The 24334-nt window shown below is 34.4% G+C and overlaps 1 protein-coding gene across 1 annotated transcript in view; it reads right to left on the reverse strand.

Moving 5' to 3' along the window:
• Nucleotides 1-24334, reverse strand: part of ROBO1 (roundabout guidance receptor 1) — a 1126461-nt gene that overhangs the window by 62039 nt on the left and 1040088 nt on the right. The window contains exons 9-17 of the mRNA XM_064580171.1: nucleotides 23045-23053; nucleotides 19016-19140; nucleotides 16283-16454; nucleotides 9014-9219; nucleotides 7394-7475; nucleotides 7055-7223; nucleotides 6801-6967; nucleotides 1123-1244; nucleotides 220-451 (exon numbers count right to left, since the gene is read on the reverse strand). Of these exons, the coding sequence (XP_064436241.1) occupies nucleotides 220-451; nucleotides 1123-1244; nucleotides 6801-6967; nucleotides 7055-7223; nucleotides 7394-7475; nucleotides 9014-9219; nucleotides 16283-16454; nucleotides 19016-19140; nucleotides 23045-23053 (1284 nt within the window). The remainder of the gene's footprint in view (nucleotides 1-219; nucleotides 452-1122; nucleotides 1245-6800; nucleotides 6968-7054; nucleotides 7224-7393; nucleotides 7476-9013; nucleotides 9220-16282; nucleotides 16455-19015; nucleotides 19141-23044; nucleotides 23054-24334) is intronic.

Raw genomic sequence — 24334 nt, forward strand, 5'->3', positions numbered from 1 at the left:
TATATAGGCTATTAAAGTAAGTCAAGTATTACACAATTTTTATTTTTAGTAGTTCTAACTGAACAAAATCTCTTAGCAAAATATAATGTTCAATATAATGCTCAATATCAAGACAGTTAATTAATGTCACAGTTAACATTAAGATTTTTTCAATTAAGTTAATAAAAACCCAGCAAATGTACTACAATGCACAGTAATCACACGTTTCATTATACTTGCCTTCTTCTAAGGTTTTGGCAAATTTAATTTCACTATCTGCTCCTTGAAATTCATTAAAAAAAGGACGAGCCTTAATTTCATAGTTGACCCCCTTTCTGAGATCAGGGATAACCACGCTATTTTTGGCTGGGGTCCTCACTTCAAAAACTAACCACTCCGATTCACCATGGTTGGCTCCAGATGGCCGATAAAGAATTTTATATCCTTGAATATACTGAGACTGTTGGTCCACCTATTAAAATGACAAATAAAAAATAAAACCATTTATATCTTTTATTGATTTATTTAAAAATTATGAAAATTAAATGTGACAAAATGCAAACAATTCTATCTGGCTTCACCCTATAGTTTTCTAGTTTATATAAAATAGAACATGAAAAACAAATCACTATCTTTTGTAATATAGTCACTTTTTCAGTTCAATATATAATGTTAGATACTAATTTCTAGGGTTCATGCAGAAATTTTAGGCATCATAGCAGCTTTGTGACAGACATCTAGGGATGTCAGGATCAAAAGGATCAGAAAACTTTCTAATTTTAAATGCCAATTTAATACTACTCAGAAATACTTCTTAAGTCTAAAAGATATTATGTAATAATGATCCTGTCACAAGTTACACATTTATAATCAATACTATGTATTTCTTTCCTTTGGTAATGGTAAAGTTTACTATTGCTGTATAATAGAAAATACACACAACATGAAACTTTTTTTGTTGAAAGCCAAAGCACAGCTACCATAATAAACAATGCTTACATTATAAAGTTGTCATTGGTGGACAAGCGGGCAACACATATACATAAACTATCTGTTCCATAAATATTTTTTTCATATAACGATCTCCCAGAAGTGATCTGCTTATTGAAATGGAAACCAAATATTGCAACAATAATGACTCACTGTCCAGTGCACTTCGACTGAAGAAGAAGAAAGGATGGTAGGGTTGTGGAGGTGCAGTACAACATTTCCCAGCTCTCTCTGGACCTGCTTGTGATCTACTCCCTGACTCGTTGGGGGAACATCTGCAACAATCCAAGAAGACGTGTTACCATCCTATGCAATGCAACTGACTTGAATGAAAGCATGGTGAAACAATCCTTGCATTCATAGCAACTCTCAGAAAAGAAGAATCATTCCAACTGGGAAGCCAACCTGTGATACAGAATAAAATGGGAACAACTTAAATTTTTTATTAGCATAGGGAAGATGGGGACATACAGAGAGAGAGCGAGAGAGAGAGAGTGTGAGAGAGAACAAGCAGAGGGCATGTAGAAAGCAAGAAAGAGCAGGAAGCAAAGGTAACAATGGCAAAAAGCAGCATCTGAAGGTGCCTCTTACCATGTAATGATCGCTTTCTCACCAAGGATGAGGAGCTGAGTGCAATCCCCTGAGTTTGTTATAAAATTCGATAGTGATCCTGACTACGCAAGAAAGAAAAGAGCCATAAATTGCAATAGAGTGGATAACTAATGTAAAAAATGAAAACATATAAAAGTGAAAAGCAAGCACAAAAAGAAATTAGACACCTTACATCTTATAAGATGAACTTAGGTATCTTCCCAAATAAGGTATATGATAAGTTAGTAGTAGCTATGATGAGGGATACAGAAGCCACCAGTAGAATGGAATGGGATGGAATAAAACGAAAGAATAGAATAGAATAGAATAGAATAGAATAGAATAGAATAGAATAGAATAGAATAGAATAGAACAGAATAGAATAACAAAATAAATCTGATGAGAAGAGAGCACCTAACCATCTATTTAATGGTTTGCTTTTTTAGTTCAGTTATTATATCACTGTAAAGAAGGTTAAATAAAAAGTTCTTAATCTCAAGAACACCAAAATTTAAGAAAGGAGACCAATAACAAGGTAAGAATTGAACTATTACTAGTGTTCCTATGTTGCACTTTTTTCCCCCAATAAGGAGGGGATTTGTTAAAATTCTAAAGTCTGTACTCAGTAAAAATTGCCCATTTCTAAGGAGGTTTTCTAAATACAGATATCTTGCTTTGCTTACAATAATAAAAGGAGCGGGGTGCTTGGGGTGGCTCAGTTGGTTAAGTATCCAACTCTTGATTTCAGTTCAGGTCATGATCTCAGGGTCATGGGATTGAGCCCTGCGTCGGCCTCAGCGCTCAGCACAGAGGCTGCTTGTCCCTCTCCCTCTGCTCCTCTCTCTCTCAAATAAATAAATAAAATCTTAAAAGAAAAATAAATAATAAAAGGGAACACAGGGTGAAGTAGGGAAGAAAATAAAGAGATTTTTGTGGCCAGAATTCTTTCTCAGAGTATTATATGTTGACATATATATTCTAGAGTATTTACCATCCCATAAACAGCAGACATGAGAATTTTAGTTTTCTGAATAAGTATCTTTAAAGATATTCTAAACAAGAAGCAAAAAAAAAAATTTATTAAAATGAGTCTGTCCAATATTATGCTATATATTAACTAACTAGAATTTAAATTAAAAACTTGGAACAAACAAACAAAAAATGAGGTTGTTCAGGTTTGAGGGACTCCACAGAAGTCAGGCAAATAGAAGACAGATCAAGTGCTATTTAACACTCTTAAATATAATACCCTTGACTGTACATATATACTGCACCCATCAATTAAGCTTATAAATAAGCAAAATGACAAAAACAACAGATAATTTTGGCTTCCCATACTTTAGCATCCCTCACAAATATCCTTGGCTAACACTGGCCCTCAGGCAACCTATTATCACAGCCTAGAGACAGAAAGCACTTGCCCGTCAGGCTCCCAACTCCAATGTTCCTCCTTCCCTACTGGTTTCTATTGCTCTGATGATTCCAGCTACCATCTATCTCTGGAGTAAGCATGAAGTCCTTGCAATAAGACAGAGTTGGGTTTGCACCCCAACTCAGCAACTCATCAGCCATGAAACATGGGGTAGATTTCCTAACCTCACTATTTTTCTGTTTTCTCACCTGGCAAATGGTGATATTAATGGCAGATATTTCTGAGAGTTGCTGTGAGAACTGCATTTTGTAAGTCATATGAAGCCCTTGTCTTGAAAGCAGGGACTGGGTTGATCTTTGTGAACCCAGAACACCTAGCCCTGTGCCATACATTTAGAACGTGCTTAATAAACATTGGTTGAGTGAACGGGAATTACTGTATGAAAACACATGTTCTCTCATATGTAAGCTTCTCTCCTCGGGAATCTTCTGCCTTTCAGGAAGTGACCACAAACATGTAAATAACCATTTTAAACGGTAACTACTATGATTTTCATCACAATCTCTAATTTCTTTGCTTTGAGATAAACTTGTCAGTCAATCCCTTCATGTAAACCACGAAACTCCCTTGCCTGGTGTAACCATTTTGGCAACAGCAGCCTAGAATATTCAGAAAATGGCCCATCAGAGAGAAAAATGAAAAGTAATAATAACATTGAAAAGTTTACGAATTGGTCCTTTTATTGTTCTTGTCCTTTTCCACCTCTTGAAAAAAAAAAAAAGTATTCTTATGTAAAAGATCCTTCCGAACATTCTCGGAATTAACCTGGAGGAAATTTTAGATTGTAATTCTACCCGGCTGCTTCCCCAGTGTTGGAATTCCCTATACAGTTTCGGAAAAGAGCTTATGCAGGACCCACTTCATTATTTACTGGGTTCTTATTACCTATATGATACATACGCTGTGCATTCTGTGTCTTCAAGGATAGGGCTCAGAACGCTATGCATGTAGGACACGGGGGGGAAACACAGTAGTTCCAGCGGCAACAACCCCACCATCCCAGCAATGGCCAACACACCCCTACTTGCCCATGACTCATGTCATCTTCTTTGCATTATTGAATCTTTTTGGGGGGAAAACATCGCGATACCCTATGACAAGGCTCTAACTCCAGCTGTGACATGGGTCTACCTGAGTTCTGAACTGGAAACTGCCTTGTACCTTTAACTCTGACCCAGCTCCTTCATAGGAATCTCTACTTGGGGAAGACTTTTTTTTTTTTTGCAGCCATGTTACAGAAATGGTTATAGAAATTATGGCTGCTCTCTTATGAATCCATTTCCAATAAGTCTCTCCTGAATGCCCTCCACCCCTGGCTCTTCCCCTTATCCTTACTACACAAACGTTCTGTACTTTCTTCCAGGTTTTTCCCCAAGTTCCTGCTACATCTGGTATTAGCCTAACCTTCAGCTGAGCTTCACAGTATCTTCAAGAGCAGCCCAAGAACTAGACGATGAAATCTTCCTCGATGTTACTTCTACTCCTTGGTCCTGTTTTGTTGCCTGGGATTAAAATACGCATACCCTTTTCACATGATGGTCTCTTAAAATGTTAAGGAAAAAAAATGTCATGTCTACTCTAACTTTCTTATTTTGGGGGGAAAACATGCCAAGACCCCTGAATTTCTTTTCCAGTGATGTGATTTTCAGCCTTCGGTGCAGCTCTGCCAACTAACCTCCTTGTCCTACTCTTAAAAGTCTACCTGAAAATGTAGTGTTCAGAAAAGAGCACATTATTCCATTCATAACCTGACCAGTTCAGAGTAAAGGGAGGGGATTACTTGATCCAGACATAATTCTGCTAATGCCAGCTAAGACCATATTTGTTCTTTTGGCAATGACATCACTCAGTTGGCTCAAATGAGTGCTTTAGTTGACTTCAAATACTGAGATCTGTGTGCCCCCAGCACCCTGACACACACATGTACTCCCCCTTTAAGCCTGGTATCTTTAGTCTATCCTTCCACAGTTAAGTTTTAAACCTTAAGTTTAAGTGGCACACTTTTGAATTTGCTCCATTAATTTAATCTTAGTGCTGACCCATCCTTTCTGTCTATTGAGACAGATTTAATTCCGATGCTCTCATTGCTCAGCCTGTCTTTCTCAGTTTCATGATAGCTGCAAAGTTTATCAACTCCCTTTATTTTTAGTCCAAAGAAATATGAGTCCAATAACAAATTCTTATGGCAGAAAACAGAAAAGAAATCTGAGTCTTATACACTCATAAATTAATTAATCCCTGTCCAAACCTGTGGTGTGCCTATTTTTAGCCCCATTTTATATAAGGGATGAAAGTGAAGCTCAGGACAAACTAACTTGCTCAGGGCTACATAGCTCATAGGTTCAGGAGGTGAGATTAAAAATCCTTTGATTTCAAAATGCCAGGCCTATTTCACCATATTTCCCGTCTTCCAAATGACGTGAGTTTATTTCACTTAGGTTGCTCCACTAGCTATTCACGTATAAAGGTAAGTCAGTTAAAATGTAAAAAGACTTAAATTAATTTTCAGATTAAGTGTGAACTACCTCCTTATTTACAAATGAGGACGTAGACTACAAAATCATTCATAGGAGTATATAACAGAATAGCAGTCAATCAAAACGGAGGAGTCTCCTAGGTAGAGACCCCTGTACTCGGGACAAAAATTTAAATTCACTTTACAGCTGTCATTGTGTCTGCATTCTTTACAAATGCATATCTAATATTGAAAACCTCAAACTGCATTAAGGCAGGCTCCAAGAATATTAGCGTTCCTGATGAGGTGACTCACAATAGCAAATATAGGCACTTGGGTGTGTTGAATTCACACAGCAGGAGACAAACATGGACATGTTCTACAACTCCGTTTGCTTTCTGTGTGAATTCTGAAGCAAAAGGTCCTTCCAGAAAGATTCTTTATACACTCATCAGAGAAGACAAAACAAGCAAAATGGCTGGCAGACCCTCTCTAAAACCAGTAAAAAATAGTTTAAGCCTTTCATTCCTTGTGTGCACAATTTTTACTATCACTATAACTAGTGTTACCTGGAAAGGTAAACTCAAGACTGAGATATTACGATTCCTCTGAATGTTAAGAAAATCACTACCATCTAGAATTTTCTTTTTCTATTAATATAAGAACAAACATTTTTGTGACAATGACAATATGTTAAAAAAAAAAGGGTAAAGATGGATTCAAATCACCTTTTTATTCAATATGTAAATTTCACTCCTATTAAAGCTTTAAAATAATAAGTGGGGCATGGTGGCAGATAGAAGGTCATCTGTTGAAATCTAAATATAATTTTTATTCACAAAGGACAATAAAAAGCAGTATATCCAGAATGTGGCCCAAGTGAGCAAATTTCTAATTTGCTCCACATATTCATTTTTCCTTTTCTCTGTTTCTTTAACCCAGCTTGGACCAAAATATACACGACTTGCATTTAAAAGTTTAATATATCATGGCTCATAAAATTGACAATGAAAGACAGACCAAACAATATACCAACGTGAAGTATTTTTTCCCATGCTTCGTAGGGGGAGTAACCAAACATAATACAAAAATACACACTATTTTTGTCTGATTGGATTGTGATTTTATAAAATGAGAGACACTGCCCTTTGTTATTAATCTTATCTTGGTTAGTCCAGAAAACAATAAAGTTTGCAGACATTGTGTTTGTGTATTAAAAATTAATGGAGCTCCTGGAAGGACAGATCTGTCTTACATACACAATCAGCACATATGCAGTACAAATCACTGACTTGTGAAAGTATAACACCTAAGAATAAGTAGGTGTCACAGGTTGAGTAAATCAATATTTACCTTGCGTTTTCACTGGGTCTGATATCTGGCTCGGATCACTAATTCCATACGCATTTGCTGCCCTCACAAGGAAAAGGTAAATTGCATTAGGTTTGAGTCCTTTAATGGCAAATGTTTCTGTTTTCACGTTCTCGGCTACGGTCTGCCAACTGCTACCAGATGCATGGCTAAGGACAGATACACAAGTTAGAACATGTGTATGTAATGGCAAATCAAAACAACAAACCAACTAGGAAACATCAGCTTTACTCTACCTGAAGGCTTCTATAATATAAGATGTTGGAGTTGCACCCGAATTCAAATTTGGTTGCCATGACAATGTTACTGTGTTTCTGCTGACATCTGTAACTTCGGGTTTTGAGGGGGCACTAGGGATTAAATTTGGGTCAGTGGGTCTCGGAGGCTGAACTGGAACTCCAAATTCTAATAAAGGGGATAAAGAGGAAAGACGTTTACACATATACAGATGAGCACAGAAAGGTAGATTGCACCATTATGTATCTACTCAGACATCAGGCCATCTACTTCATCCATTTACCAGCAAGTAAACTACCGCAAGTTAAGCTTTAAGTTAAAAATGCTAGCTAATTTACCTTGGACTTCAATGTAAGCACTCCATGTTGCTTCACCACTGGGGGTCGATGCAATGCAGGTGTACCGACCTGTGTCACCCAGCTGAGAAGATAGACGGAAAATAAATATTTGGAACAATCAAGAGCTTAACGGGCTGGAAAAGCAATTATAGTTTTGTATATGTCCCATGAATATGGATAACTGCATTAAAATTCAATAACCAGAAATGTCCTCTTAATTGAATATATTTTTATTGAATATGAAGGAAAATATTGCAGGAATACGGAAAAAATCTATATGGTTATCTTAATTGTATAATAGAATATAATATTTAATGCCTTACCATAGCATTATTTTTAGCATCAGGGACAATAAACAATGAGGTATTTGAATTCAAAGGGCTAATCTTTATTACTAACTTATATCTTCATATTTAATGTCACATAGTAAGGCTGATAAAATTTAGCCAATGACTATTCTTGCTATTTCCTATTTTATCAGAGTTACATGCATATGGATATCTGAGATAAACAGATATTACAGAAAAAAAGGATAAACACAAAAATGATTTCTTCTCAAAGTATTCACTCTTTTTTTCCCCATTTTATTATTTTTTTTTACCTGTTTAATAAGTCAAACCTCAGCTGGAATGAAGGTTCTCTCTCCCTTCTAAAGACCGAATGCCAGAAAACAAACAGGGGTCACATGTTCAGCTTTAAAATCATCATCAGCATAATGAACCCATACACCTCTGCCTAAGGTAACAACTCGACCTTCAAGTAATGTTTGATAAAGCAAGAATGTTGCCATCTCGCTCTGGCAACTGTAATAACAAAATTGCAATCATTGTCACAAAGAACTACAACATATTAACTTTCATGGCATGTACAATGAACTGTTATGCTGATCCAAAACTCCCAAGAAGCCACCCACAATAGGCAGTGAAGCGATTGAAATTTATGTTTATTGCTGTCAAAGCTATTCTTTCATATGCCTTGTGAGCCTGTCTGATCTTGACCTAAAAGAAAAGGAAAAATCAAAACAAAACAACACAGTCCTGAAAGAACAGGTATAGGATATGACGCCCTGGGAAGGTAAATCCCTAAATTGTTCTCACAAACTTATGGGCTTTTCATCATTTAACATTCTGATTTGCACTGTACACTCGGCATGTACATTGCTATCTGGTTTTTGCTTGCATGTACAGTATTCTGTACTTGCAAAATGTTGAACCAAATATTCATCACAACAGAAGACCCATCCAAGGGCATTGTCGATAACATGGGACTGGAAAAATCTCTTTGAAAAATGCTTTTATGGAATGAGTGCATCATACCACTACCTGGAAGGTATTTTTTCTCCCACAAATCCCCACCTACTTTCCTCAACAGTTCTCAAAAAACTTTTTTTTCTCCTTCATCTAAAACCTTAAATTACTTGCTAGGAGCTAAGTTATGAGTCGAATCATCTTAAATATACACAGCGGAATGTCTGAAAGAATAAAGCCTCTGTGTTAAAAATATATCAATACCGTTAGCTAGCATTTCATTGGTTCTAAAATTTGAGACGTCAGCCCTGGTTGCTGGAGGCAAACACAAAATGGAGCAAAATGGGGAAGGCAGGGTGTCATTTCAAGTTACCTTAGCGTATCGGATCTGTAGCACTCCCGTCTCCAGCTGCTTGATTCGAGAATCTTGGGTTGACACAAGGACTCCATCCTTTCTCCACAGAATCGTGGGCACCGGACTGCCTGTGGCCACACAGCTGAGCACTACGGTACCATCCACTGCCACAGTCTGATTCCCAGGACCTTGCCGAATGATGGGGGGAGGCCGGTCTGCAATCACTACCAAAAGAAACAACAGGAAATAGATTTCTACAACTGGAAGCAATTTGCTAACCATCCAAGCAACAGCAGTTGCTCTAGGCTTTGAAACAAACTAATTAAACAAGTAATTGAAGTAGGAGACGTGCCTTATTCAGAATGCATTTATACGATGCCCTGATTCAGGATGTTAAAATGAGATACCATGTGTTCCTTTCAAATGACCAAGCCCTGACTGAGCTTGCCTCCCCATCAAGGGACCTTTTTAACTTAAGAGCCCTAGGAGGAAACAAGAATTGTGGATGGTGGGGCACCTGGGTGGCTCAGTCGGTTAAGCATCTGCCTGCGGTTGGGGTCATGATCGAGCCCCGCATCGGGCTCCCTGCTCGGTGGGCAATCTGCTTCTCCCTCTCCCGCTCCCCCTGCTTGTGCTCTCTCTCTCTCTCACTCTGTCAAATAAATAAATCTTAAAAAAAAATTGTGGATGGTGAAGTAGATGTCTAGTGGTGAGAAGTGGAACGTCTACTTTTTAAACTTTAAAATATGTAAAAATCAAACACAACGACAACCAAAAAACCACCTACCCCAAGGAAACTTATGAGACACATTTTCATAAATGAATGAAAGCCAACTTGATATCCGATAACTGTTTTGTATCCAGCAGAAAAAAATTATGGTATCGTACCAGCATGGCTGACAATTTTGGATTCAAAAAGGGGCTTTGGACTTTTAGAATTTATAATTCAATATGACTGAGCTCTTTCTGTCTTGGAATTCTATTAACAGAATTACGTGGGTAAAAATTTCCCAATCCCAGTGAATTCAGGAAAAACTAGAAAACTGTTCAAATACATTGTTGGGCTAATCCAAAAATATAACTCAAGTTCATGTCCTAACCTAGGAAATATACTTCTGTGCTGGAATTACAGGGATCAGAAAACACTGTCACAAATTCTAGTACCTTAATAGTTTTAATGTACTATGGAAGGAAACAATGGAAGGCATTTTTATAATATATAAATTAAAATTGTTCTTATTATTATATGAAAAGCCTAAAACCTAAAAACTTTATCTCAGACAAGAAAGCCATTATTTAGAGAAAAATCTAAAACACCTGGAGTGTAACTAGAACAACTTGCATTGGAGAGTTGTTCTCAGTTCTCAGCCCCTGATAGATCAACTTCAGTGAAACTCCACAGATGCGATGCTTTTTTAAATGAGTAAAAATTAAAAATGAAGTTTAGGAATTTTTTCGTTATCAAGCTTTATAATTCCAAATATTAGTTACAAATTTTTAAGTCACAAATATATAAAAGACAAGTTTAAGAAGTTGCCTGGTTAAAAGAAACTAGGTGCCAGAGTAAATTTTGGATCAACAATTTGCAAAGCGAGATGTGTCATGTTCAAAGTTTTATGCTCCAAAGATTTTCACAAGCTGGAGTCACACTTCAATTTGTTCCTCATTTACCATGCAATAATTATTAGTTTTGTGCATTCAACTTAAGCAAAAACAAGAAAGCAACAGAGTGAAATCAGCAACTGCATTTTCACTCCACCCTTCTGATTCTCTCCCATGCTTGATTACTGGTATGAAATTTGCAAATACCAGGGAGACATGTTAGAAGGCTGGAGTTTGTAACCTGGCAGGAGTGTTTCAGATACTCCATGGATGACAAATGCAAGTCAATGATTCTTTTGTTTAGAATTGTTTAATCTCTTCTATGTTTTCTGTTGAGATTGACTAAAATCAAATTAGACGCCCCACCTGATAAGTGTGAAAAAAAGAAAGTGTTTTATTGCTTTGGGGTTTTAGAAGATTCTACCTGCGTTCCCTTGATCATAAGAATGAATGAATATTTATTTCTAGACATTAATTAAATTAGTAACAGTGTTTCTTTATAAAGGATATAATTAAATCCAGTAACAGAATGGCTTACATTTGGTAGTCTTGTTACATTTAGAAACAATTCAGTATCTGGGGTTTTATTCAGTTTTCTGATCTTTACAGTGCTTTGATGTTTGCATCATATTTAGCATCATTCACACCTCCCCACCCTATCCCAACCCAGTTTAATCATGCGGTTCCACTGTCATTTATTTCTTCCTGGTTTACACTGGGTAGTTCACAAAAATAAGGCAAGAGAAGAGGAGTAGGGTTGATTATCATCCTCATCTGTCCTGTGTCTTTGGGCTGCTTCCTTAAATTCTCTAAGCCTCAGTTTTGTTTTGTTTTGTTTTGTTTTATCTGTAATCGGAAGATAATAATGTTTAGCCAGCTCAAGGGATTGCTATGAAGATTTAAATGCAATAATAGATATGAAGGTGCTTTGCTAATTGCAAAAAGCTAGACATGTGTATGAATTGTGATATTGCCGCTTACCCTTTTCTGTAAAAACTGATAGGTAAACCAGAGCTGAAGGAGTTCATTAAAGCAATTTCATGTTTTTAGGTAGAAAAAAATGAAACATTTTGTTGTTATCACAGGGTAGAATAAAATACTGATAAAATATTTACATTTTCACAAACTAAAGAGTGTAGTACATTTCTGAGTCAAGCCTAAATTTAGGATTTATGAGAAGAACCTCAAATTTAGGGTCTAAAATTTTACTGGTATCATTAGAATATATTATCATTATTAGAATGAATTTTAGCAAAGTGAGTAAGTGCATCTTGGAGAAAGATGTGCCCCTAAAATAAAAACGTTCCATAACTGTGATATCCAACACAGAAGCCAATGCCGTCCAGTGGATACTGAGCATCTGAATCTGGCTAGTGTGATTGAGGAACAGGATGTATAATTTTAATAAACTTTAAGTAATTGAAATTCTAATTTAAATAATCTCACGTGGCAGCTGGCCACCATCCTGGACAGTACAAACTTTTGTTGTAAATCTCAGTTCTGCTGCTTATGATCTGCATGCTTTGGGCATACTTTTTCACCAATCTCTGCCTCCATTTCCTTATCTGTAAAATGAGATGTTGTGGAATTTAAAATTGTTGATATGTGAACAGTTCTTAGCATTAGTGCCTGACCCAAAGGAAACACTGAGTAACTGTAACCTAGTATTAACGGGTATCAGTATAGTGGTGTTAGCTGTGTTAGTGGTGCTGGTGTAGACAGTGCCTCAGGTGGTGTAACCCATTACAGCAGAGTTTAGGGAAGTTTCCTATCTTTTCCTCACATTCATGAAATATATAAAGATCCTAAAAAAAAATGAGAGCATATCATCAAAAGTCATATTTTGTTACCTCAAAAGCGATAATCACGAAGACTATGTTAATATATATAAATACATTCATAATATAATTTTAAGTGAAAAAAAAACAAAATAACATATACACATTGACCGGTTTAAGGATGAAAAGCTCATATTTATAGACAAACAGATATCAGAATTACGTATCACAATTGCTATCAGTTCTCAAACGTATTTTACAAACTTATGAGTTAGTTAGGGACTAGTTGGTAATTGTCAGGTCTCTCTTTTCTGAATAAAAGTTAACACTCATTTCATTGTATGTCAATAACTTTTGAAAGATGAATGCAAGTGATTTTAAATTTTATACAGTATTAGGCAGTCATTAACTAATTTTCTTATGTTCTAGTAATAAAGAAAAGAAACATTTTCAATTAAATAGGTGATATGAATTTCTATGTTCCTGGGTCAAATGCTATTTGGGGTAGGCCACAGCTACAAAACACAACATTTCAAAGACAGCTGCTACTCCACCATATTCCGTGCCTCGTGTTTTATTCTGTCTTTGTCTTTGTTCTGTTTGCAAACAATAAAGCAAGGTCAAGAAGCTGAAGTCAAATAGCATCCAGAAAGTATTCTGACTGCAAGCTATCCTCTTGACTTGACTTGATAATGTGCAAAAGCTGAGGGTGCTAGCACTCACAGTAATACTAGTTTACCTGTGAAGAATGAGTACATGCTTGTTGTGTGTACAATATCAATGAATTCCAAAAGAAAGAAAAAAAACCTAAAAATACAGTACCACCACAGCAAACACAAAACCATCTCAGATCTCCCCAGAGACTGTAAAATGAATTAGGACATTTAAATGTTAGGTGTTTGGTTTTGTGTTAGTTTAGCAAAAATTGCTATCCTTGATCTATGCTCACAAATATAGCAATTTATGACAATGCAGTATCAGATGGTATGTATGAAGCTTGGCTTTCAATTATCAATTAGAATAATAAGAAATACTTGAAAATATTTTACCATAGTTTTCTTTGGCCATTTTTCATGTACACCTGTATACACAAGTTGCTGTATATATAAAGTTGTCTTGTAAAGTTGCAATTATAAATTGTTGTGAAATTCTGTGTTCCACTTTTATATATTGATTATACTGATCATTATCAAATTCATTACATGGTCTTCACAGCCATCATTTAATAGCTTTAATATATGTAAGAAATTGTAAAAACATTTTAGGTCATTCTCACTAATTGGAGCCAGTAATATATATGTATTATAGACAGAGGTAAGAGTTGGGGCTTTTGAATGAGACAGTCATAATTTTGAATTCTGACTTAACTGTTAGCTGTTTATTCCATCCACGTTTCATCCATTCATTCAAAAATTATCTATTGAGTATGTCCCATGTGTCAGACTTTGGTAGTCTGATACTGAGTATGTGTTTATTGGACAGACGTGGGCCCTGCAATCATGGAACTTAATGTCCAATGAAGAATACAAGAAAATAAATAGAGAACACAGAAAAGTATAGAATGTGATCTTTCTATAGATGGCAGGGTGGAGAATGCTCATATTTGAGAAGGGAGGGGATGCTTCTTAAAGTAAGTGAAATTTCACGTCAGTAGAAACAGCATGCGCAGAAGTCTTCAGATAAAAGAAGAGCATAGCAAACACAATAAAATGAGGGCATGTAAACAAATATAGTATTCAGAGCTGAGCCTGCAGCGGTCATATCATAAATTGTAAAACATATTGAGAAATACAAACTTTATCCTGAGAGCACTAAGAAACAAAATAATCAGATTCATGTATTAAAAATTTCCTCCAGAATTTTTTTTTTTAATTTCAAAATTCTGTCTTTAAAATCTTTGCTAACATTACACTTACTTTTCCCCTGAGGTTAGGATCAAGACAAATATTTCCACTATAACCAATTCTAATCGTTAGAGATCACAGATAGTACAGGACAAGTAAGAGAAATAAAAAGTATAAATATTGGAAAGAAGAAGTAAACCTGGTTTTTATTTGGAATTGACACATTTTCTTCCTAAAAATTTCAAAGTAGTATACCTAAAAACTCTTACATATGAGTGCATTTAGCAAGTTGCTGGATACAGGGTTAATATACAAAGAATCAATTGTACATCTGGCCTCAAACAATACAATAATGAGATATATATATGTATATATTATATGCAGTCACATCAAAAATCATAAAATATCATAGGTATAAGTCTTTCAAAATATATGGAAGATATCTACCCTAAGAACTACAAAACATCGTTGAGAAAATTAAAGATCTATATAAATTGAGAGATATATATGGAATATATATATACCATTTCCCTAAATTGGAAGACTAAGATTGTTAAGATGTTAATTCTTCCTAAACTTCTCAATAATTTAAGTGAAATCAAAATTAAAACCTCAGATTTTTTGTTGTTGTTTAGGGTTGTGTGTGTGTGTATGTGTGTGCATGCGTAAACTGACAAGTTTATTTTAAAATTTATAAGAAAATGCAGGGGACCTCTAATAGCCAACTCAAAACAAGAAAAAGTTGGAGACTTACATTACCTGTTTATAAGACTTACTATAAAGCTACAATAATTAAGATCATACATACTGGCATGAATACATAAATGGAATATGATAGAGAGAATAGAAGCAAACTCACACATTTATGTTTATCTGAATTATGATTAAGATGCCACTGTAATTCAGTGAGGAAAATACTGTCTTTTCCATAAATGATTTTGAAACCATTAGTATCCACAAAGAGGGGATTTGATTCTTGTTTTATACCATACACAAAAATAATTTAAAATGGATTAAAAACTTGTATCTTAGAAGTATAGACAATGAAACTTCTAAAAAAAGATATAGGAGAACATCTACATGGACTTAGGAGGGACAGAAAATTAAAAGCATCAACTACAAAAGAAAAATAATACATTGGTCCTAGTCAAAACTAGTGATTTAAGCCTTAAAATCATTATTAGGAGAATGACTGAAACTAAATATTTATAATACATATCTGACAAAAATTTGTATCTGGAATATATGAGAAAATGAAAAAGAAATGGGTACATTCATCTGCCAAAAGGCAAACCAAGATAACTGAGCACAGGGATATTTACTTTGTTCATAAAAGCCCTCAACTGAAAGCAATCCATCAGTAGAAGAGTATATAAATAAATTATGAGCTATTTATACAATAGAATACTATACAGCAACAAAGAGAATAAATATTATATGTATATATTTATTTTAGGTATATATGTATATACAGATATGTACATATATATTTTTATATATTTATATGTATACATTTTTTTCTTTCCTTCTCAAATTATTACTACTCTCCATCTCATGGTTTGAAGATTCTTTCCATCACTGTGTCTTCATAATGTATTTGGCTTTAATTGATCAGGCTCAAGGGCGTTGATAAACAGGACAAAATCACATTATTAATGGAAAACTTCTTCATTATAATGAGTTGTGAGTAGGACTTATCAGCAATTCATTTTATCTCCTTAATTTGGTGGAAAAAAAAAAAGGATTTTTTTTACACCAGGAGATTTTAAAATAACTTTATTTTCTAAAACATGGTAACATTCCCATGTACAGCTATTCAGTATAAACATCTCCTTGTTTAATTGCTGTGCTTTTACGGATTTGACTCGATGCTAGAAATTTATAGTACAGCCAAGTTAAAATAAGAATAATTTTAGACTTAGTCATTGTATCGACATCCTTTTTATCTTTACACCAAAACTGCTGTCAGAAAGATACACAGTAGAAAATAAACACATTTACTGACACTCTCTTTAGATCATAAGCCAAACTTGAACATTTTCAGATAAAATGCTCTACTTTACCATCAGTAACTTCCAAATATGCTTTTGTGATGATACTTCCAGCAACATTTAAAGTCTGGCAGATATAATAACCGACATCAGATCGTTGGACGTTAGTGATAGTGAGATCACCAGTCTGGGAGACCGAAAAGCGGCTGGTTGACTGAGGTGGCTGATATGAGAAAAGCAGATTCTAGAACCCAGTATTTGGGGGGAAAGAATAACAATAGGTTAATTGCTAGGTTCTAATATTTTGGCATGTATACATATATATTTATAAATAGGTATATAAATGTATACACACACATATACGTACACACCACACATGCATATATAAACAAATAAGCTAAATATTCTTTCATCACATACCCACATATATAGATACATACATACACATAAAAGACAAAGTTTAATGACCTACCCTTACATAGGATCATTTTAAAATTTAAATAAATTCTAAATATTGATATGTACTTTTATAATTATCAATTTCAAACAATACTAGATATAGAAAAATATTTGGTATCAACAGAGTTAAAAGTTTTACATATTAATCAACACAAAGGCAAAAGCTTTGCTTTACATATGTATGACTGTTAGGATTATAAACACTAAATCTTTTAATATATAAACAAAATTAAAATGTACACACATTCTGACAAATTAAGTTCAAAGATAGCATTTTGGCACAATAACAAGTGTCTGTTATCTGTCTGTTATAAAATTCAGTAACTTCTATCAAACTGTAAATAGTTTCTTATTTCTCCTCTAGATGGTGAGCATATCCGTCATGGATTATTTTGAAAATCAAATATTAAATTTAAGAATTCAGAATGGAGTTTTATTTGTCTTTCTATATAAGTTAGCTTATATACAAAGTCAACACAAGATTTGATGTTGTTTTGTGGTACAAATTTCTCACTATGAATCGAAATTTGTTCCCTTGTTAGAGAGAGTGTATATGTCATGGGAAATAACACTTGATGTCATTGTTTTTCATGAAATAAAGTCAAGATTTCTTCTAACCAAATAAAGTTGTTCCTTTTTAAAAGTTTAATTGCTTTTTAACATATATAATTTTATAAAGGCTTATCTACTATTCCATGAATACATGACATGTCCAATGACAAAATTGGAGGAAAAAGTAAGTTGTATCATTAAACCAAGCCAAACAAAGTCAAAATTATTTCAAAATTGGACACAGTTTAAATGACTTAATGAATAATTTATTTAATAACTAAATGAATCATTTAAATATTATTCTCCTGAGGACTTCTAGTGGATTTACTATTACTACTATGTAGATTTTCTTATATAATACACTCCCAATTCTTTCTGCTGTACTAAATATTTCAATTTTTCTTGTCTATAATTTACTATCAGCAAATTTAGTCTTTGAGGCCAAATGGAATGTGTTAGAACCAACGAAGGTACTATAACTCAAACAAGGGTCTACATACCATAATCACGTTAATATTTGCCTACCAAAGTGAAAACAAAGGTGAACTTGATCCATTGCCCACAAAAGAGGAGTGAGTGCAGTCAGTAAACTACTTATATATAGTTTAGGAGCACAGTAAGAGCAAGACCATGAGACAACTTGCCCAAGATTGATTTAAGCAAAATACAAAAAGAGTTAAGGAATAACTGTATTAAAAATGAATGAGAATCTTTTTTACAGGTATCAAAACAAGTAAAGGGAACTGTTTCTTTTGTTGAAGAAAGCAAGCCAATAAGAGATGAGAAAAAAGACATATATAAAAACTATTTTAAAGTTTCCTATTATCTTTAAAGTGAAATTATTTCAAAATTTCCTTTTTATTAAGCTGAAACCCAATAGTGAACTTAGAGTTTGTAAGAGCATAGAGCTTTATATTGTAGTTCAATGTATACAGAAAAATCTGGTTTATAAAATGTTTGGAGTTATTTGATGGCAAATGGCAATCACATATGATAGTTCAAAGAATTAGAATATACTGAACTATATTTACCATGACATCTATATTAAATAGAATACCACATAGTTTGATGAATCTTTAATTGACATATATAAATTGATATATATAATTGATATCTATTTATCTATACACACACAGACATATACAGACATCCATACATAAAGAAGTGAAGAAGACACTTGAGATTCCTGGTGTTTTTAGAGAAATTGCACTGAATAATTAATCATCTCTGTTTTAAATGTGTGTAAATTTCTTTTAACATATAATTTCAGGGGAGCCTGGGTGGCACAGTTAAGCATGGACTCTTGCTTTCAGTTCAGGTCATGATCTCAGGGTCCTGAGATCGAGCCCCAAATCAGCTCTGTGCTCAGCACAAGGTCTGCTTAAGATCCTCTCCTCCTCTACCTCTGCCCCTCCACCCCGTGTGTGTGCAGGCAAATACATCCTTAAAAAAAAAAAAATTACAGATATCTGAATAATTGAAATAATAATTAAATTATGTTGAGAAAAAGTGTAGTTTTTTTTTTTTAACGTGGCTGAATTGGAAAGAAAGGTAAATTTAATATGATAATTACTATGCAATATACCACCCTATGTACCAAAACTAGGAAGGGGAAATTGCTTTTAGATTTATAACAATGAAGGAAATTTTGTCTTCTTTCATAGTTGAAATTTTCTAGGGCATTCAGAGATTTTTCAGTTTTCTTAAAGTAACAGCTATATGACTAACATTTTGGGCCTTCTTATATACCTGGCACCCACCTTTGCTGACTGAAATATTAGAATAAGGTCTTACCTGACTCCCCTCTCTTCTCCAAAAAATAGCTGGTTGAGGATTTCCGGTTGCTTCACACTGGAACGTTACAGTTCGTCCCAAGGCAACAACCTGGTCACGGGGTTTCACAACAAAGTGTGGAGGTTCTAAAGGATATGAAACAAATGATCGGAATCAAAACCATGTAGTTATTAACCTAACTGAGACAATTTGCTGATATCCCAAGTGCTGCCGTTATTTTATGTAACTCATTATGCACTATAAGATGTAATGTACCCATTCTCATCCTTAATTTAATTGAAGCTAAATTGTTAAGTGCTTATTTATAGAAAGGAATAGAATTTTTTTGTGCAGAGGTCTTTTTTTTTAATCAGCTGACCTTTTAAGATTAACCTCCACATTAAAAAGAATTCTTGAGCTGCAATTTGACCCATTACTTTCAAAGTACACCTGAAATTTGTATGAATAAATATCTTTTCTCATTTAGAGCTGCTTAAAGGTGAATGGACTTTAATCATACACCCAAGGGTCTCCTGATGTAAGCAGGCCCTAAAATTACTTTAATTTAACTCAAAAGCTCCTGAAATGCTACCATGAAAATTATAACCATTTAGAATCTTCAGTCCAATTACTTGAATAGAAATGAATTTAAAGCAATAGTAGAGTCAAATGCCTCCTTCATTTACATAGGCAAGGGCATGTTCCAACAGAATACATATGGAAATGAGGGCAAATTCGAAACATCTGCTCATCCTGACATTATAAATACTGCCAGCTTTGTCCAAACTGTTTGATTTATACAGACTTAAATGGCCACTTCATCCAGCAGTAAATAGAGTGTCAGAAAATTGTGTCAGTTACATTGAGTGCAATGGCAGGTGAAAACATTAGGTGTGCTGATGGAGTCACTTTGGGGGGGGGAAGCTTGTTTGGGGGCCATGCTTTATGCTTAGAAAAATGTGCACTGAATGTAAGTCTTTTTACCTACTGTTTACACTTTTCAAATGCATTTCTTATCAGCTGTCTGAAACACCTAATTATTCTCTCTTGTCTCAGTTCAAATGGAAGTGAACATTTCAAGCCAGATATTTAACAGTTTATACAGGAGAGGGTTCTTCCAATCCACTTTTTAAGACTGTTCTGTTATTTTAAACCTTTTCTTTAAAATTACTTTTAGTTACTTATAGGAATCACTTGGGATAACACCTTCAAGGGAATAAAAACCAAAAATTATATTCAGATTATATCCACAAATGCTACCACTGATTTCTTTGTTAATGAAGCGGAGGGTTTGAAAAGGTACTTTTCTCTTGATCAGTACTGTCTAGGCAATTGCATCTAAGACATATATACAAATATTTATAATATATATTATATATAAATTTTGTAAATCTCTCGTTTGAAATATAAACCTCTTAAAAAAAAGAGAGACATGTAACAGAACTCGCTGCAGATTGCATAGTGGCAAAACTGAAGAAAGCAATTAGATCTCCTAACTTCTAGATTAGTGTGATTTCTTCCATACTCGTTTTTTATTTTTAATTGAGGTTTGGTAGAAATTATACCATTTGACTAGAAAATTATAGGAGACCTGAAAAATTAGGTCAAATGCCTTCAAATGTCCTGTAACTTATAGAGAAGAAAATATGAAGTCAGGGGATACAGTTTAGGTTCAATTTGGTGACGCTGAAGTTCTAGCTTATAATTTTTTTAAACTCTGATTGTAATTGAGTGGTTTACTCATGAATTTAGCCAACACTATCATTATCCAGGTATAATAACAGACATGTGTATCATTGCCTGGGGATTTTCCTCCATATACATCCATACGGGAGCATTTGATTCCTTGGTTAGGGGCTGGAATAGTTGAGGTAGAAATCAGATCAAGAAATTGAAAGGATTGACTGGATAATGAACTACATCCAGAAGAGAGTTTGGTTTGTTTCAATAAAAGGAAAACAAATGATTAATTAAATGACTGGGAGAATATGACTTTTCCAATATTCAGGGAATTTGAGTAGGAAAATATAAATGTTCAAACCACTCAGAGAAGTATAAACTTTGGGTGGTCTCTTTCCTAAATCTCAAAAGCATGTCTAATAGCATGTGCCAGAACCCATGTTTCTTTTATAAAATGTCAGTTCTCCTCCAACCTCAAAGACTTACTTGGGAACAAGGGATACAAACCCTTATGCTAACTACATTTATCCTGCAGCAATCCTTGACACAGGATATCTGCCTGGAAATGAATTTACTATATTTTGCAGGCATATTCTCGAGCCAACATCAACAGTGACATCAGCCACAAGGTATGTCTTAGAAATATAACTTTAAAAAATCCTTTTCTACATGTATGTTATTCTATATAAATATATCTCTATGAAAATGTAAATGGATTAAATGGGCCTCTATCTATCAATCTAGCTATCACCATCATCCACCTTTTTAGATTGTGAAGGCCATTCATCACATCCATCTACTTGATATTCATGACATAATGTTGGAACATTTTTCAAAGGTGACATTTAAACTTGCTATAATTAAAAATACATAACCATGTTACTAATGTCATATATGGTCAGTGTTGAAAATTTAGAAAATTAGACAGCAAAGAAAATAAGAAGACCTACCCGTAATTCAACCATGCAAATTGGACCACAGTGTTTTAAAATGTTCTCTTACAATATCATTTCAATAACTGTTTAATAAACCATATACAAATTACTTAAATTACTTAACCAAGCTATTGTTTTTAAATTTGGATTTGTTTCCAATTTTCACTATTAAAAACAGTAGTGACATTAACATCCTTCCCAATTATATTCAAGATAATTTTAACTGATGCCTCCCCTTCACATTACCTTGTCACTGATACCCTATTTGTTGTGACTATTGCATTCCTATGCTTATCTTTTTTATTTCTAAGAACTATTGACAGACAAAATTTTATCCATTTCTCATATATATTGTAGATATATTTTTTTCATTTTGTTGACAGTCTTTCTAATCTGGTTAAGCATTTTTGGTATTCATTCTATCAATAAGATATAGATTATATAATACATAATAAATTATGTAAACATTCACCTCCATTTTCATCCTATACTTTTGTCTTTACTTTTTTATGTTTAAATATTAATCAATATATATTTTTACATATTTGGTAGCATCTAGAAAGCTATTTTTTTCAAATAGTCCCTTGTTGCATCACCATTATTGAACAATCCATCCTATCTGTATTAGTCTGAACACCTTTAGAATAGTTTTGTAGCTCTTTAACTTAAAAAAATATGGAGCTTTTCCTAGGGTCAAATATTTCCTGGCATACCACTTAGCATCCTCATGCGAAATTCTCCAAAAATGGTGTTCCAGCATTTTTAAAGGGTGAATGTATCTTCCCCAATGTACTGATCATGAAAGTACTTAGAAACCTAATGACTATTTATGTGAGGACAAATGTTTATCAGAGCAAACTTTGATAAATTTTGGAAACATCATGCAATTATTTCTTACATAAAATGAAATGAACCTGACACATAGAAATAAAAAAGAATGCATACAGCCCTAAGTGCAAGGTTATTCATCAATAGGACTTTGAATGACCATTACTGAAGAATAGTTACAAAAGTTCAGGTTGACAGACATGAACTCATAAACATATTTTGGATTAAAAAAAAAAATCATTCTGTGTGTGCCTATTTTTGTTTGTTTATCTTGTGAAATATAAATTGAAAAAGTACTTAACCACAATATAGTCCTATCCCTTATTTTATCACTCAATTAGGGAGAGAAAAGAAAATAAAAGGATGCAGATCACACATCATTTAATAAGACATAAAGTTAGCAACCCCATTACCTTTACTCTTTGTCACAGTTACCCATACTTCCTGCAGACTTTATTCTGTGCAGTCTGTCTTTGTGGCCAATGACAAGTGAAACATGGAGGCTGATTGGTTGAAGGACATGGAAGGGTATGGATGGAAAGGGGAAGAGAAGTTCCAGTCACAGGGACACGGTGATTAGAAGATGGCCAATAAAATGTCAACTTACCAGACCCAACTAAAACAAAACAAAAAAAGAAAACATGAAATAAATAAAAAATAAAGAAACAGAAACGAAACAGAAAAAGTAATAAGATTTGACTTAACAATGATATTTCTTTTAAAGTAAAATAAAGAACACGTTAATATTTGGCTCATACGGTCCATGAATGAACATTCGTTAGCATTTTAAGTATAATCATGAGTAACTGAAGAAAAATAGAAATGAGTCTTAAAATCTCTACTATGATTAAATGACAGAACTACAATGGATGATAGCTGTACAATTATAAAACACGTTTCAATGACTACATTTGACAGGGTTAGATAACTACATATGTAATGGGTTTAAAAACACTATAAATCTTAACTGCTAATGCTACTTAGAAGAGAAATCAAGCATCTTAATAAAAGATAAAGCAGCGTTAAATCATACAACTCCACCATCAGATTAATTTTTTTTCATCAGATTAATTTTTAAAAGGTTCGTGCTACCAATGATATTCTATCAAATCCATGTTTCTCACACTTGAATAAGCACACAAATCAACCTAAGACCTGTAATTTAAAATACAAATTATAGGGGCGCCTGGGTGGCTCAGTCGTTATGCGTCTGCCTTCGGCTCAGGTCATGGTCCCAGGGTCCTGGGATCGAGCCCCGCATCGGGCTCCCTGCTCCGCGGGAAGCCTGCTTCTCCCTCTCCCGCTCCCCCTGCTTGTGTTCCCTCTCTCGCTGTGTCTCTCTGTCATATAAATAAATAAAATCTTTAAAAAAAATACAAATTATAATTCCATAGGCCAGGAGTGTGGCCTGAGATTTTGCATTTCTAACAAGCACTCAGGTGCTGCTGGTCCACCACTGTAGGCTGAGGAGCGAGGTTATTAAAAGGTGTTACACCTAAATCCTTGCAGAATTTTAATTAAGAAGACACAGAGAAAAAATGTGAACACATGAAAACAGATAAAACTTTATAAACCTATCGAATGACATCATAATCACTTTATCTGCTTTCAAGGCTGAAACACTGGGCATTTTAATATAATTTTCAAGTGATACACACTTTATTTTTTTTAAAGATTTTATTTATTAATTGAGAGAGAGGATGAGAGCAAGAGAGAGCATGAGAGGGGGGAGGGTCAGAGGGAGAAGCAGACTCCCCTGCAGAGCAGGGAGCCCGATGTGGAACTTGATCCCGGAACTCTAGGATCATGATCTGAGCCAAAGGCAGTTGCTCAACCAACTGAGCCACCCAAGAGCCCCGATACATACTTTAAATACTGGAAAATGACTGGTTTTGCT

Source organism: Mirounga angustirostris, unplaced genomic scaffold, assembly GCF_029215605.1.
Source record: "Mirounga angustirostris isolate CCGP_5_RB_7025 unplaced genomic scaffold, mMirAng1.0.hap1 SCAF_1, whole genome shotgun sequence".
Classification (NCBI taxonomy): domain Eukaryota; kingdom Metazoa; phylum Chordata; class Mammalia; order Carnivora; family Phocidae; genus Mirounga; species Mirounga angustirostris.